The sequence below is a fragment of the Rhea americana genome, unplaced genomic scaffold (assembly GCF_003343005.1).
Source record: "Rhea americana isolate MKP2758 unplaced genomic scaffold, rheAme1 scaffold_166, whole genome shotgun sequence".
In the NCBI taxonomy this organism is placed as follows: Eukaryota; Metazoa; Chordata; class Aves; order Rheiformes; family Rheidae; genus Rhea; species Rhea americana.
The window spans coordinates 2103305-2117511 of record NW_028185772.1 but is presented as its reverse complement, the minus strand read 5'-3'; the positions used below and the strand labels follow the sequence as shown (position 1 = coordinate 2117511).

General features: G+C 52.2%; 1 protein-coding gene and 1 pseudogene across 1 annotated transcript; both read left to right on the top strand.

Moving 5' to 3' along the window:
* Positions 1 to 262: 262 nt before the first annotated feature.
* Positions 263 to 14207, top strand: LOC146598310 (T-cell activation Rho GTPase-activating protein-like; annotated as a pseudogene).
* LOC146598311 (uncharacterized) lies at positions 932 to 4097 on the top strand. The gene is given in 3 exon segments (XM_085300589.1): positions 932 to 1564; positions 2961 to 3064; positions 3935 to 4097. Coding segments are annotated over 3 exon segments (900 nt in total).

The following is a 14207-nucleotide window of genomic DNA, read 5'->3' as shown; positions in this document are numbered from 1 at the left end:
TGCAGGGACCCCTGAAACCTCGGCTGTGCCCCAGACCTCTGCCCATGTCCAGCACCCCAGGGGTACTGCTGTGCCCTGGATGTCCACCATTTGAGGAGGGACCAGGCAYGAGAAGGTCCAAAAAGCAAGAAAGCTGCTATGCTCAGAGGCATCATCCAGCTTAATAGCTGGGGTACTTCTTCCCTCACAAAGCCCTTAGCTGTCTTCCCGTTCCCCCTGCTGCGCAGTTGCTGTTTCACACCCAGCTCTGCTCTTCATTCAGCATCACCCAGCCCTGTACACCCAGACCAGGCACCAGAGCTCTCTGCTCCTGCTTTTTGAACCCAACTTCTGCTTCCTCTTGCTTGCAGCAGCCGGCAGTGAGAAGAGAAAGAGGCTGACAGCGTGGCCCTTTGCTCGGAGGCGAGCCTTGGCCAGCAGGGACAGCCCAGGGCAGCCGGCCGCTGTACTCAAGCGGTCTCTCTTTGGGCAGCCTCTGGCTGCTCTTTGCTGCAAAGAGGAGACCCTGCCGCAGCCAGCCCAGGTAAGCCAGCCCGGCCATGCAGCTCTCCTACTGCCAGCAGGTCAGGCCAGATGTCATTGCACAAGTCTAAGGGGTCAGGGGTGTGGGTTTGTAAAGCCCACATGGGAAGTAGCCTGAGAAGTAGCTCTGGAGCGGAGAGCAGCCTGGCAGCAGGAAGAGCAGAAGCAGACCTAGTGGGCATGTTGGTGGCCTTGCAGAAGTCATTGCAAGGAAGCTCTCAGCAACCAAGTGAGCCAAGGATTTCCCTATTTCCCTGCAAAAGTGCTCRAGAGGGTGGCTTGGGGGACAGTCAGGTTACTCCCAGGGTCATCTACCTGCCATGAGAAGTAGGTGCAAACCAAGGCAAAGCGAAGTGCACCTGCCAGACAAAAACTTGCTTGTATCCCCGACCAAGTGCTCCCTTGCTAAATGGCCTTGCGGCACCCTGGAAACTCTTCTGCCACCCCTGCCTGCTTTTCCCTGCAGGATCTCCTGAGCCACTTCAGTGCAGAACCTGAGGCTGGATGTACTCCCCCTAACTTCTGCAATGCAGCAGCCCAGCAGGAGAGCCCCAGCGGGAGAAGGATATGCCCAGCAGGCATCTCTGCCCCTCCGCTGCCTCCTTTGAAAAAGCCTATCAGCACCGTGCCCAGGAGCTGCTCCTCGGAGCCAGCCCTGTGCTTGCAGGAGCACTCTGAAGGCAAGAGGCAGCACCGCCAAGGCACCAGCAGCACTGTGAGTGTTGCAGCTGAGCGGCAACAGGAGATCTTGGCTAAGCAGGCCCTGGGAAGACTGCCTGCCACCCAGCCTGCCCAGCTTTCTGCTGGCTGTGCATCCACAACATCCTCCTGCTTACATCCTGCTTCCCAGTGCCCCTCCATAAGCCTGCTAGGAGCTGGTGCCGTTCTGGCTTGCTGCTTGCAAGCAGCAAGAGCCGCAAGAAAGAGAAGGAGACGGAGAAAGAGGAGACGGAGAAAGAGAAGGAGATGGAGAAAGAGAAAGAGCAGGAGGAAGAGCAGGAGGAAGAGAAAGGGAAAGAAAAGAAATGGAGATTAAAGAAATGTAGGGAAAATAAAGTAAGAGAAGCAAAGAAATGGAGAGAAAATCAAGAAAAAGAAATGAAAGGGAAAGGAAAGAGAAGAGCGGAATGAGAAAAGAACAGGGGAAGGAAAGGAAGTGAAAAGAAAAAAGAGGAGGAAAGAGGGATTGAGAAGGTGAAAAAGAAGTGGGGAGAAAAAAGGAGTAAGAAAAATTGTGAGCCAGGGAGAGAAAAGTGGGAGGAAATGAGGGAGTAAAAAATTAAGAGAAAAATAGAGTAAAGGGGGGGGGAGAGAAAGGAAAGGAGAGAAAGGGGGAGAAAAGGGAGAAAAGAGGGAGAAAGCCAGCAAGCAGAAAAGGAGAAAGGGGGCAGAGAAAAGCGGAGAAAAAAGGGGGAGAAAATGGGGGGAGAAAATGGGGAGAAAAGAAGGGAGAAAGAATAGGGAAGAAGAATGGGGGAGAAAAGAGGGAGCAAAAATCGTAGTACAAAGGGGAGAACATGAGGGAGGAAAAAGGTGAGTAGAATAATGCAGGAAGCAAAATGAGGGCAAGACAAGGAAGCAGGAAAAAAAAGGGATAAAAGGTGGAAGAAAGAAGAGGTCTGTAAGAAAGGGAGAAAAAGGGTGGCAAAGAGGAAGAAGAAAGAGGGAGAGGAGGGAGGAAAAGAAGGGGAAGAGGGAAAAAATGGGGGAGAAGGGGAAGACAAATGAGGGAGACGGGGAAGAGAGGGAGGAAAGGGGGGAGGGAAAGAGAGAAGAAAGGAGAAGGGGAGAAAAAACAGGAGAAAGGGGGAAGAAAGGGGAGAGTAAAGGGGGAAGAAAATGGGAGTAGAAGGAAAGTGAACAGGGTAGAAAATGGCAGAGGAAAAAGGCTGGAAAAAGAAAAAAGGGGGAAAGAAGAAGGGGGAGAAAAAACAAAAGCTCAGAAGAGGAAGATAAGGGAAGTAAAGAGGCAAAAAAGGTGAAAGAAACAGGGGGTAAGAAAACCAGAAGGAAATGGAGGAGGAAAAAAAGGCGGGCGGAGGGAAATAAAGAGTCAGAAAGGGGGAGCAACAAGAGAAAAAAGTGGGACTGAAAAAGCAAGGGACTTAAAATTGTGGAGGAAATGTGGGGAGAAAAAACTGGGAAAAAAGGGAGAAATAATGGGAGAAAGGAAAGGGGGTGACAAAGTAGGGGAGATAAATAAGGGAATGATTAAAGAGGAGTAGATTAGAAAGGTGGAGATAATAAAGTGGGAGATAAGAAAGGGGGAAGGAAAAAGGAGGGGGAAAACCCTGGGAAGAAACAGGGAGGAGAAAAGCGAGGATAGAAAAAGCAGGGTAGAAAATGAGGGGAAGGAATCCAGGGGCAGAAAACCAAAGAGAAAAAAAGAAAGGGGAAGCAAAGGAAAGAGAAGCAATGAAAGAAAGGAAATAAAAAAGGAAAGGGAAAGGGAAAGGAAAAGGGGAAGGGAAAAAGAAAAGCAAAGAGGAAGGAAAGGGGGGGAGGAAAAAGAAAGAAAATGGGAGGAAGAAAGGCAGAGAGAGTAAGGTGGGAGAGAAACATCTGGAGGAAAAGAGGTGGAGAGAAGAGGGGGTGAAAAGGGGAGGAAGAAAAAAGAAAAGGAGATATAAGGGGGAGAAGACAAGGTGGCCCATAAAAAGGTGGTGGAAAGAAACAGAACAAAAGGAAAACACAGGAGAAGAAGGTGTGGGAAAAAAAACATGGGAAGTAAAATGAAGGGACGAAAGGAGCAGAGAAAAAGAAAGGAGAAGGAAAAGAGGAAGAAAGGAAAAGAAAGGGGGAAAAGAATGAAAGAAATGAAAAGGGGGGGAAAAAAAGAACAAAAAAGGAAAGGAAAACACCCCTTTGGCAGCATCCTTTGCACCCTGTGACAAGGGGAACCCTGCTGGGAAGGCAGCATGCTTTTCTTTGGGGGAACTTGTCCACAGTTAGCCTGAGCTCCCCGTTCAGGGCCCTGGGGAGCCTTGCACCAAGAGCAGGGGGCTCTGGATTTATGCCTGTGTAACCACACTGCAATAAAGCATTTCTCCACAGCACTATCTGACAGCCCCACCTCTCTCTCAAACACTATGGAGCTACACGTCTCCCTTGACTTGGCGGCAGCTCTGTAGATCCAGCAGGGCAGTTTGGCTGYCCTGGCATGCCCCCTGCCACCGCAGCAGCAAGGCCAGAGTAGTGGTAGCTCTGTGGGTGCTGTTGTGGGAGAGGGCGAAGGAGATGCAGGGAAGCAAGGCCTCTCAGTCAGGGGCCTCTGTGTCAGCCCCTGTCAGCAGGGGCACCCTCCTCGCAAGGCAGCCGAATGCCAGGGGCCCAGTGCCACTTGCAAAAGGCAYTGGCCAGTCTCAGCAACCTGCAGCTCTTTTGTCACCTGGCTTTTAGCTCTCCCTTGCAGAAACCGGAAGCGTTTTGTCCCAATGGTGAACATGGGCGAGACGGCCCATGCAGTTCGTGCCACGGAAAAACTCAGGAGGCCTCAGAAGACGTATCTGTCTCCAAGCTTCTGTCTCCAAGGAAATACACAAGGATTTCTTCGGGGGCTGGCTCACTGTGTTTGACTGTGGCCAGCCTGGGGGTTCCGGGAAGAGGAAGTGCCCACAAGCACCCCAGACAACCCCAGGAGGAGCAGCACAGGCACTTCTACTCAAGAGGAAGAGGGCCTCTCTTCAGTCCCAAGGTGGCGGCCCAGGGCCAACATGACAGTCATGCTCAGCAAGCTTAGCTGAGCTCCAAATACTCAGCACACATGGCTATGAAATGTCCAGCTTCTGCATGCAAAAAGAGGTCTTTGTCCTTTGGGAGCCTCTTTACAGGCAAGTTGAGCATGCAGAAGGAAATCAAGGGAGGTGGACAAAAGCCAGAGCAGCTCTACATATTGGTAAAAAGCAAGGGGTACAGCAAAGGTTACACAAAACAGTGTTCAGCTCCACTCAGCCTGCTGTTGCACTACTTCAAGTCCAAGAGCCACAACTGAACAAGATCAGAACGTCCGGAATCTCTCCTTGGAGACTTGCCTTGGCAGCCCGTGTTCTTTCCAAGGCACATCTCTTCACACAGGTGCCTTCTCCTCCAGACACATACTTAGGAGGCCTCAATAGCTGCAACGACGAAGTGCCTGCCTACAGCTACCTCAGTGGGAGCTGGCTTTTGTCTCAAAAGCCAAGGCATGTCAACAAGGCTTCTCTGCTTCTTGGCTCACTCCAGCATGACTCTTGCACCACCTGCTTCACATGTTCCATTTTCTATCTCTGTTTCAGAAAGACGCTCTAAACAGAAGAGGTATAAAAACAGACCAAGAAACAAGGTAAGAAGAAAGATGGAGATCCAAGCATTGCATTGACAGACACCTCTGGCATTAAGGCTATTGTTGCAGCCTGAATTAAACTCCTCATATCTGCATCCTGCTGATGTTTTTTACCAAATAGTGCATTCTGTTCTTCCCCACAGGATTACACCAGCTCCAGGGAGAAACCGTGGTGGTGCAGCAAAGCAGCAGCTTAGCTCTGGCATTGCCCAGCTCAGCTTGCCCAGCACAGTACCCTGGCTTTGAACATCACAGGATGYCTGATTTTCTGGGATTTGAAAAAGCAAACCCATTTGTGGGAATTGTAATTTGGCCCAGTGACGAATTCCGACAGAAGTCCCATAGATAAGGGATTCATGTCAATAGCTGCACAAATTTCTGTTAAAACATATGTAAAACCCTACTGAAATCCTGGAGATGAGGTTGTGACTAAGCACCCAGCTCACGGATTGATCTAGGTGACTGCTGTTTTACAAAGAAAAAGGAGTAGGAGTTGCTGTAGACACTAAAGGGACTAAATTAACCATAACTGAGGCTTGCGTTATGTCCAAGATCTAGATGTCTTCTCTTGCAAGAAAATGTGGTGTTACCTTATCACTGTGGGAACACTGATAACTGGAATGTACACCTCAAACCTGCCTCTAACAGGCTCTACCTTTTCATGTTGTCCATGGAACAACTTGAGCACTGACGGTAAGTTACTACCCATCTTCAGAGCTGCAGTTACAGCAGGAATCCCATCTGTAATAGCATCAGCTCAAGGGCCATTAGTAGGCAATAATGTTATGCCAACCCTAGGAAATAAATTGTCAATACTGGGAGCAACTGAAGCTCATGTAACCAGAATGACTGCAAACTGGCTATCAACAGCTTTACAAACTTCAGTACCAAATTAGCAGGGTACTTGGCATGTCTAACAACTCACTAATGTATTGCTGTGGTCCCAATTACTAACTAACAAAAATGTATCATGAGAAGACGGCTCTGCTTTGTCTTGTCTTGTATTTCAGTTAACAAGTATATACCAAATCAATCAGATTTGGGTAGCCATCTGAAAATTGTCAAAACAATAGTCAGAGCACACAAAAATTGGAACGAATGTTCCCTCACTTAGTGAAAGACAAACTCAAAAGAGGATGGCTTAGAACTACTGGAGGCCTGTATTACAAGGCAGATACAGAAAAAACAATATTCCAATTGAAAGGCATTGGACAGATTAGGGACACTCTTTCAAAAATAGTACCTTTATGTTGATTTGCTGTCATCCTTAAAAGTCTTTAATGAAAATATCTGGGTTCCTGCAGTGACAAGAGATTGTTTGCACTGCAATACTAATGACACTTACGAAATACATGAATACTGAACCTACTGGCTATCCAGTCGAGGCTGGACTTGCCCTACCATCCAAAATTTCGCAGTATGAAACATTCATCTGGTAGTACCTGCATCTGGCAACTTATCTATGGCAGTGAGACATGAGTGTACGACAATGGATTTATATGTGTGTGTTAGATATGCATTGGCACGCACCATTCTGCAGCTTAGAGGAGGGGATCCTTGACTACCAACCAGTTTTCTTAGAGCCCTCTTTCTTCTCAGGCCCTTTCTCCTCCAGGAGCAATACACCCTTGCGTGCCAAGCAAGGTGCAGTCTCTGGGTCTGCGACACACCTCTCAGCCACTTGCTGAAAGCAACTTGCAGCAAAAGGACTTGGGCATCTCTAGAGCCAAGCATCAGTGAAGGCTGAAAGACCATCCCTGCAGGTTCCATAGACACTTGGACAAGCACTCACATCAAACTGCACAAATGGCTATTTCCATTTCTGTATCTATATGCAAGCATTCACGTAAGCTTGTCTCATCTCCTGCACAGTCTGCCTTTGGGTCTCCCTGCAGACTTCTATGACACACTTGAGTCAAGTGGGATTCAGCTGCCTAAAAGCACTTGTCTACAGGCATATGGATATCCCAAGGCACTGCAAGAAATTTTCAAAGACATCAAAAATGGATGTTGGTCCTGGCGTGTAGGCAACTGAATCCTGCCCTAAGATCTTCTCTGACTGTGGCTGGAGCCAAGATTCCCACTTCACATGGCGAGGCCACATTTCAGCACCTACAGTGAAGGTTGATTTCATCTCGGGCTGACCACTACCTTCACAGATTGCAGAAGAAGCATGAAAGTTGTTGGAATTCTGGGAATCATCTGGGCCCTGGTTCTCCAGTAAGCACAGGCCCCCTGGCTTGCACCCTCCAAAGGTTGAATGCTCCTGTTCCAGCAGCAACAAGGCATGTTACAACCGTGCAGGGAAATCTCTGCATTTGCAATTTTCAGCAGAGCTCCCTGAAGCTGGGAGCTCCCCAGCACCAAACCCACCTGTTCCCTTGTCCCAGGTATCATTCTGCCTTCTACCAGGAGCCGCAGTGGCACACACAAGGACAGCTCCTCATCTCTCAGCATGTCCCTTAGACCTTCTCCATGAAGGAGCTGGTGCTTGGCATGTGCAGCCCTGATCTAGAGGGCAAAGAGAGCACAGCAAGAGCCAGTAGCAGTGCCCAACCCCATCAGCTGCACTCTCACACCACAGACAGGATGATCCTGCAGCAGAGGAGCTGGGCATCTGGGGAGACAATTTGCAGCCCCTGGCTCATGCCTCAACACTGACGGACCAGCTGGTGCATTACAACATGCGGCTGCAGCATATGGGTACCCCACTGCAGCGCTGCGCCAGTGCAGGGCAGCAGGGAGACACAGGATCCCAGCCCAGTGGCACTACTCGGCACAGGCACATTGCTCTTTGCTTGGCACAGCCTGAAACCTGGCGCTGCTTGGCGAGGAACATGGACACGCCATAGCCCTCTGCCTGGCCACAGTGCCATGGGACAGGCCGATTGCTGTGGTGCCCAGGGCACTACCAGCCCCGCTGCTAACACCCAAGCACAGCGCAGCACCCTGGCCACGCGACTTCTGRCACTGGCCTTAAACTCATGCCCAGAGGAGCCTCCCAGCCCCCAAGTGCTGCTCAGCACCTCGTGTGTCACACAGGAGCCCGCAGCTCCTGCTCAGCTATCACGTGCTGGTRACCTGGCACCAGCACATGATGTGGAGGCACGTCCTGCTCTTCCCCAACACCGTCGCCATCATATATTCCGGAAAGCAGAGCAGCCACTCTCACAGGCAGCTCCTGCAGGCATTGCTTAGCAGCAGCAACCTTTTGGCAGTGCCCCATGTGTGCAGGGACAAAGGCTGCTTTCTGCCACCCCAAGCTGGGGCTGGTTGCCCCAAGGCTCTGTCCCGGGACACAGTTTTCCCACAAGGACTGCTGGGGCTGCCCTCGCCACAAAGACCCCARTGTGGTCCCTGCTCATCCTCCCTGCAGATGTGGCTCAAGCACTGGGTGCCCCTCTGAGAGCTCTGGGTGCTGTGCGGCAAGGACCAGGCAGCGACCGGGGCTGAAGAGCAGGACATCTTTGGCCTTCAGTGTGCCAACACCCTTGTCCTTGTCTGGCCCACAAAGCAATGGGTGGTCACTTTCTGGTGAGTCTTGGGGGCATCTCCACAGGTGTGTGTGGGAGTGCAGGGCACGTGCTCACCTTCAGTGCTCTCCGGCCTTGCTGGGGCTCAGTTCAGGCTCTGGGCACCTCCCTGCAGCTCTGCTCACCCGGCGGCACAGTGGTGGCACCGAGCAGGGCTCTGCTGTATGGCGCTGGGGAGCGGTGCCAAGCGGGCGAGATGTGCRTGGGGCCGGGGGCCTCTGCCGGGGGGAGCAGGAGCGGGCTCTGAGGCTGTTTCTCCTGTCCTTGCAGGTCAGTGGAGGTGAAGGAGCGCTGGCTGAGCACCATGCTCAGGTGAGCCCTGCTAGGGACCTGGGCCTGCCCGTGGTGCGGCCGGGCTGGGGACGGTGGGGAGGTGCTGTGGGAGCTGCCCCCAGTGCAGTGCCCTGGAGATGGGGGAAAGGCATGGCCGTGCGCAGAGCAGCTCCAGGGCCCAGTGGTGGGAGCCTGAGCTGCTGCTGCCCGTGCTCCACGGAGGAGCCAGGATGCAGCATGGCCAGGTGCTGCCAAGCAGTGCTGCTGCCAGCGCCACAGGGAAGTCTCCTGTGCCGGGGTGGTGTGGGGGCGCGGGGCTGGTGTGGGGCAGCGAGCAGAGGGGCTGGCTGTGAGTGAGCTCTGCCGTGGTCCCTGCCCTGTGCGCAGGCAATGCCCAGTAGCCCAGGAGACCCAGGTCACCCGCCTCGCCTCCCTGCGGCTCCTGGTGCAGGCCGTGGGCTTCGACGAAGCTGCAAGTGTCCTGGGGCTTCCACTGTGCCCCAAGCGCCAGGGCTTTGGGGAGTGGTGCTGCCGGCAGTGGCCCACGCGGCCTCTCTGCTCTCTTGCCTAGTCGGGGTCGCTGACTGCCCCTGCCATGGAGGCCCCGATCTCGGTGGAGGTGAGCATGGGCTGCCCCTGCCCAGGCCCAGGGTTGTGAATTTTGGTGGAGCCTGTGGCAGGGCCTGAAGCTCTGCACACACTGGCCACTGCTGCATGCCCGGGGCTGCAGAGGAGGAGCCGCCCCAGGTGAGGGAGTGCAGGAGGGGAGCCTGTCCCCCCGGCCATGGTGGGGGGGCGTACCTTGCGCAGGGCCATGCCTGCTCAGCACCCACCAGCCCCAAAATCCCCATGGCTCGGGGTGACCAGCTGCAGCAGCACCTTTGCCACCAGCTGCCCTGTCCCCAGAGAGGCAGGGCCATACACACACCCCAGCGTTCCCTCCGCACGCGTCTGACAACTTCRCTCTTCCTGCAGCTGCTCACACTTTTCTGTCTGGCTGTAGCAACTTGCTGGCRGCCCTTTCTGATGTGGCCAGCTCTGTAACCTGAACCTGTTTCTTGCAGTATGGCACAAAGCTATGCCCCGCCTCAGTCCCATCAGCTGCTGAAGATGCACATTGCAACTTGACTGGTGAGTCTGAAGAAGCTGAAAAGCTGCCTTCTCATATAGGACTCGACAGTAGCTAAAAAACAGGAGCCTCTTCGCTCCCCTCCTGGTTTTTTCTTTCATTCTGCTTGCAACAGATGGGACTAAGAAAAGAAAAAAGTTCATCCCACGGCCATTTGCTCGGAGACAAACCTCAGCCAAGGACTGCCCAAGGCAGTGGACTCTGGTCCCAAAAAGCCTCTCTTTGGGTAGCCTCTGGCAACCCTTTGTGGTGAAGAGGAGGCCCTGCCCCAGCCAGTCCAGGTAAACCAGCCCAGCCAGGCAGCTATCTTGCTGCAGGCTTTTTGCACGAGCCAGCATCCCCAGCATTTGGGCTATGACTCTCAACCAACAAGGGATTTGGGGTTTGCTCCCCAAACTGACTTCTCACCAGCAAGGCCTGAACTTCAGATCCCGTAAGTCAAAGGGGTCACAGCTGCCACAGAAATTAACTCTGGAGTGGAGACAACCCCAGAGCAGGAAGAGGAAGCAGATCTGCTCCGAAGTGGGAGTGGGCATGTTGGTGTCCTTGAGGAAGTTGCTGAAAGGAACACCTCAGCAGCAGAAACAGCCAGGGATTTCTGCAGTTCCCTGGAAAAAAGCACTCAAAAGGGTGGCTTGGGAGACAGTTGTGTTACTCCCGGTGTCATCTACCTTCAGTGAGAACAAGATCTTAACCCAGGCAAAGCAGACTGCACCTGCCAGGCAAAAACTTGCTTCTCCCTCCAAACACTTTCCTGCTAAACAGCCTGCTGCACCTGAGGAACTCTTCTGCCACTCGTCTGCTTTTTCCTGCAGGACCTGCTGGCCATAGTGTATAAGGAAAGACCTGCTATGCAGAGGATATTCTGGAAAGCTGCCAGTGAGAAGGCACGCAGGGACTTGAAGGAGGAGCTCAACGAAGTAGGGGCTGTTGACTTGTAAAGCAAACCTGTGCATCTCTTGGCAGTCACCTCGAAGGTGAATTTCTTCTGACTTGCAGCTCTGAGAGTACATTGCCAATCCGCAGGGGCCTAGGGGACACTCAAAGCTGCAAACATACTGAAGACCAATGACGTGTTTTCAAGCTGAGGAAAGTCTAGCATTTGTGTTTTCCATTTGATTTTCAGTTCCCCTTCTTCTGCCAGTGATTTCCTGCCTGCCCAGAGGAAAGTCACCTCCTTCTCCTCCCCAGCATCCTTCTCAGGAAGAAGACAGATTTCTACGTGGGCTAAGGGCTGATAGGCACTAGGGCCTGTTATTGCACACAGACAAGTGCATCCAAGCAGGGCAGGGACCTGGGCAGCCCACTGCTCTGTCAGAGGCCATGAGTACCTTTGAGGGCAGGTAGCTCAAAGCAATTTGTCTCCTCAGGAGTGCACGTGCCACTGGATGCTCCCTCTGGCCTCACGGTTGATGCCCAAAGCCTCATCTCTGTATCTCGGCCTTGCAGGTCTTCCCCCAAAATACCCCTGCCACACTCCTCTCAATGGCCCTGTATGCAAAGTAGATGCTGGCTATGGAGAAGCCGAGCAGKGAGGAAAAGACTGAAGAATTAAAGAGTAAGTGTGTAGCCAGTCCCACTGTTACGGAGTGGCTGGGAGAGGCTGGTGCCATCTCCGCAAATGAGAAGTCTATGGAAAAACCTCTCATTTCTATCAGCTTGTTAGTGCTGATAATACACTGCACAGCCACAGGTTTTCAGGGGACTCTGCAAAGTCTCCTGGGACATCTCCTGACAACCTTGCCTTTACTCACACTGTCCATCTACTGAAAAATATGGACTGTGCAGTAGCATCCAGCTTTCAGTCAAAATTTTCTCATTAAGGATCTTGTAACCACATGCTCAGCTGCCATCAGGGGTTTTTCAGTAGGACATGTATAACGTACAGGAAAAAAGCACTGGCATTCCTCTCTTTGAATGAAGCAGCATTTGTGTAAGTTTACTTGAGACTTGCTCACAGAAGAAGCAACAGCCACTGGCCCCTGAACTCATGGGGCATTTTCTTTGTGTTCACTTAGGAGTGGCAGACAAACTGCTCAAGCCAAATCTCCTCCTTCTCAAGCCCTTGCTCACTGTGGTCCTCCACATCAGCCAAACCGCAGAGACCTGCAGGATGGATGCCTACAACCTGGTGAACTGCACTGGGCCCAACATGCTAAGCCCTGACATGGACACTACGGTCCTGCTGGAAGTACAGAAARAGATCAATGACAAGGTATGTTGAACTCATCAGCCAGTTAGTGACCCCCTTCGAGGTGCATCTGAGTCATCCTCACAGATCCTACAGCCATGGTAAAAATTAAATGAAGCAGAACCTGGGAGCACCAGGACGCACCCCTCAGCTGGGCAATCTGCTGTATGACAGACAAATCTTTTAACGGAGCTGTAGCTCTGTGGTTTCGTGCAGAAATGGCACACAGTAGCAGGAAAGACTGTTGAGCAGATTTTCAGCTCCCTGCATGGACATCCTTGGTCTTCTCTGTGCAGGTGAAGCTGCTGGTGGAGTTCCTCATTGAGAACTGCACAGTAATATTTGGGGAGGAGATGGCCTTGCCTTGCAGCTCCTCAGCTGAGAAGATAACCRAGCTCATAGACAGCTCCACAGGTAGGATGATGCACTGAGGACTGGTACCGAGCAGGGCTGCTGGTGCCAGTTCTTTAGTTGGAGATGGGATGACATCTCTGGCAATGGTCAGTGTGGCAGAGGGTTGAAGACCTTATGGCAGTGCTATCCTCCTGAAACACTTCCCAGAAGTTCAAAGTCCCCTTTTCCCCCTTCTGAGGCCCAGTAAAAAGGAGCTGACAGGTTCTTTCTCCCCACAACACAGTGAGGTGCTGCTCTAGAGGACGCTTCTGCCCTCCACAGCCCAGAGGCTGAAGCTGCATGTGTCCCCGCAACTGCTGAGAAGCAGCAGCCTATAAAGAGAAACCCAAGTGGGAGGTGCAGAAAGGCCACACGCATCTCTGTCCCTTCACTGCCTCCTCTGAGCATGGAGACCAGCACATTGCACAGGAGCCTCTCAGAGGCAGCCCTGTCCTTCCTGGGCTGCTCAGGAGGCAGGAGAAAGCACCAAGAAGGCACCAGCCATGCACACAACATTGTGGTTCATCARTAACAGCTGGGCATGGAGAAGGAGGCCCTGGAACAAGCACCCACGGACCCCTGCATGTTCACTTTCAGGTTAGTCTGGGGGACATGTCCCAGGCCCACACGAGTCCCTGTTCTTCCTCACAGGGCTCAGCCCTGTTCCTGGGACTCTCCACACATGGCGAGATCTGTTTTGGGCTGTGTCTGTCCCGAGGAGGAGGAACAGTGCAGGCTGAGTCTGTTTCCCCTATTCACTGCCAGTTGCAGGAGGTGAAGCAGCTCTGGCTAGACAACATCCTCTGGTAAGTCCTGCTGGGGAATTCAACAGGCTTCCTCAAGGCAGAGGGCAGGGGAGTGCTCCTGATGGTGCTGCACATCCACAATTGTGGGTGTGCAGCACCCACATGGTGCTGCATCATCTGGGGAAGATGATACCATGCCCCAGCCAGTAAGCAAGTCTGGCATTGGAGGCATCCTGCTTCTGGTTTCTCGTGTGAGGCAGCATCTCCATCACTTCTGCTGGGGCTCTCAAATTGCTGACACGAAAGACCTGAAGGCCAGGTCCCATCCCAGATAGAAACAGGGTCAGGTCTGTGAGTCTGGGCCAGCTGCAGGAACATCCGCAGCAAGGACCTTCAGAGTGGAAACAATCCTGGAGTAGGATTAGGAGAAGCCAATTAGTGAGATCAGGGAAGCCAAGAGTGAACATTCGCAGTCTGACAGAAGTCATTTGAAGGAATCTTTCTGCAGCACAAACATCCAGAGGTTTCTGTATTTCCTTGAAACAAAGGTTCAGCCATGGACTGACACTGACAAATACTTGAACAGTATCTTCAGGTGAAAACTGCACTTGTTACAATTTCCCTGCAGAGTTGGCTTTTCCAGAGGAGAGGCTCTTTTTCTCTTCCAAGCAATCTCTGCTGGACATTCAGCCTGGCTTGAGAAGGAAGAGATTTGAACCTGGTGGCTTGATCCGTCCCTTGTTTTCTTCTGCAAGAAAGCAGGGGTAACTCCACTGAAGTCACTGGAGATCTGCTGTCCAGAAAGAAGGTGACTTGGGGAATATGAGGTTACTACCAGTGTAATCTATATGCAGTGAGAACAAATAAAGCTGTGTGCACCCCCTAGTCAAAAACTGTCTTTCTCCCTGCAGAATCTTGTGGCTATATTGATTTGAAAGGACCTGCCAGCGAGGAGTTCTTCAGAAAAGTGTCCAATGAGAGGTCCTGCAAAGAGTCAAAGGTGGTCCTGAACAAGGGTGAGAATGCTGATCTGGACAGGAAACCTGTGAACCTCTTGGCAGTGGTACTGAAGGTGAATTCCTCTGACTTCTACCTCTGA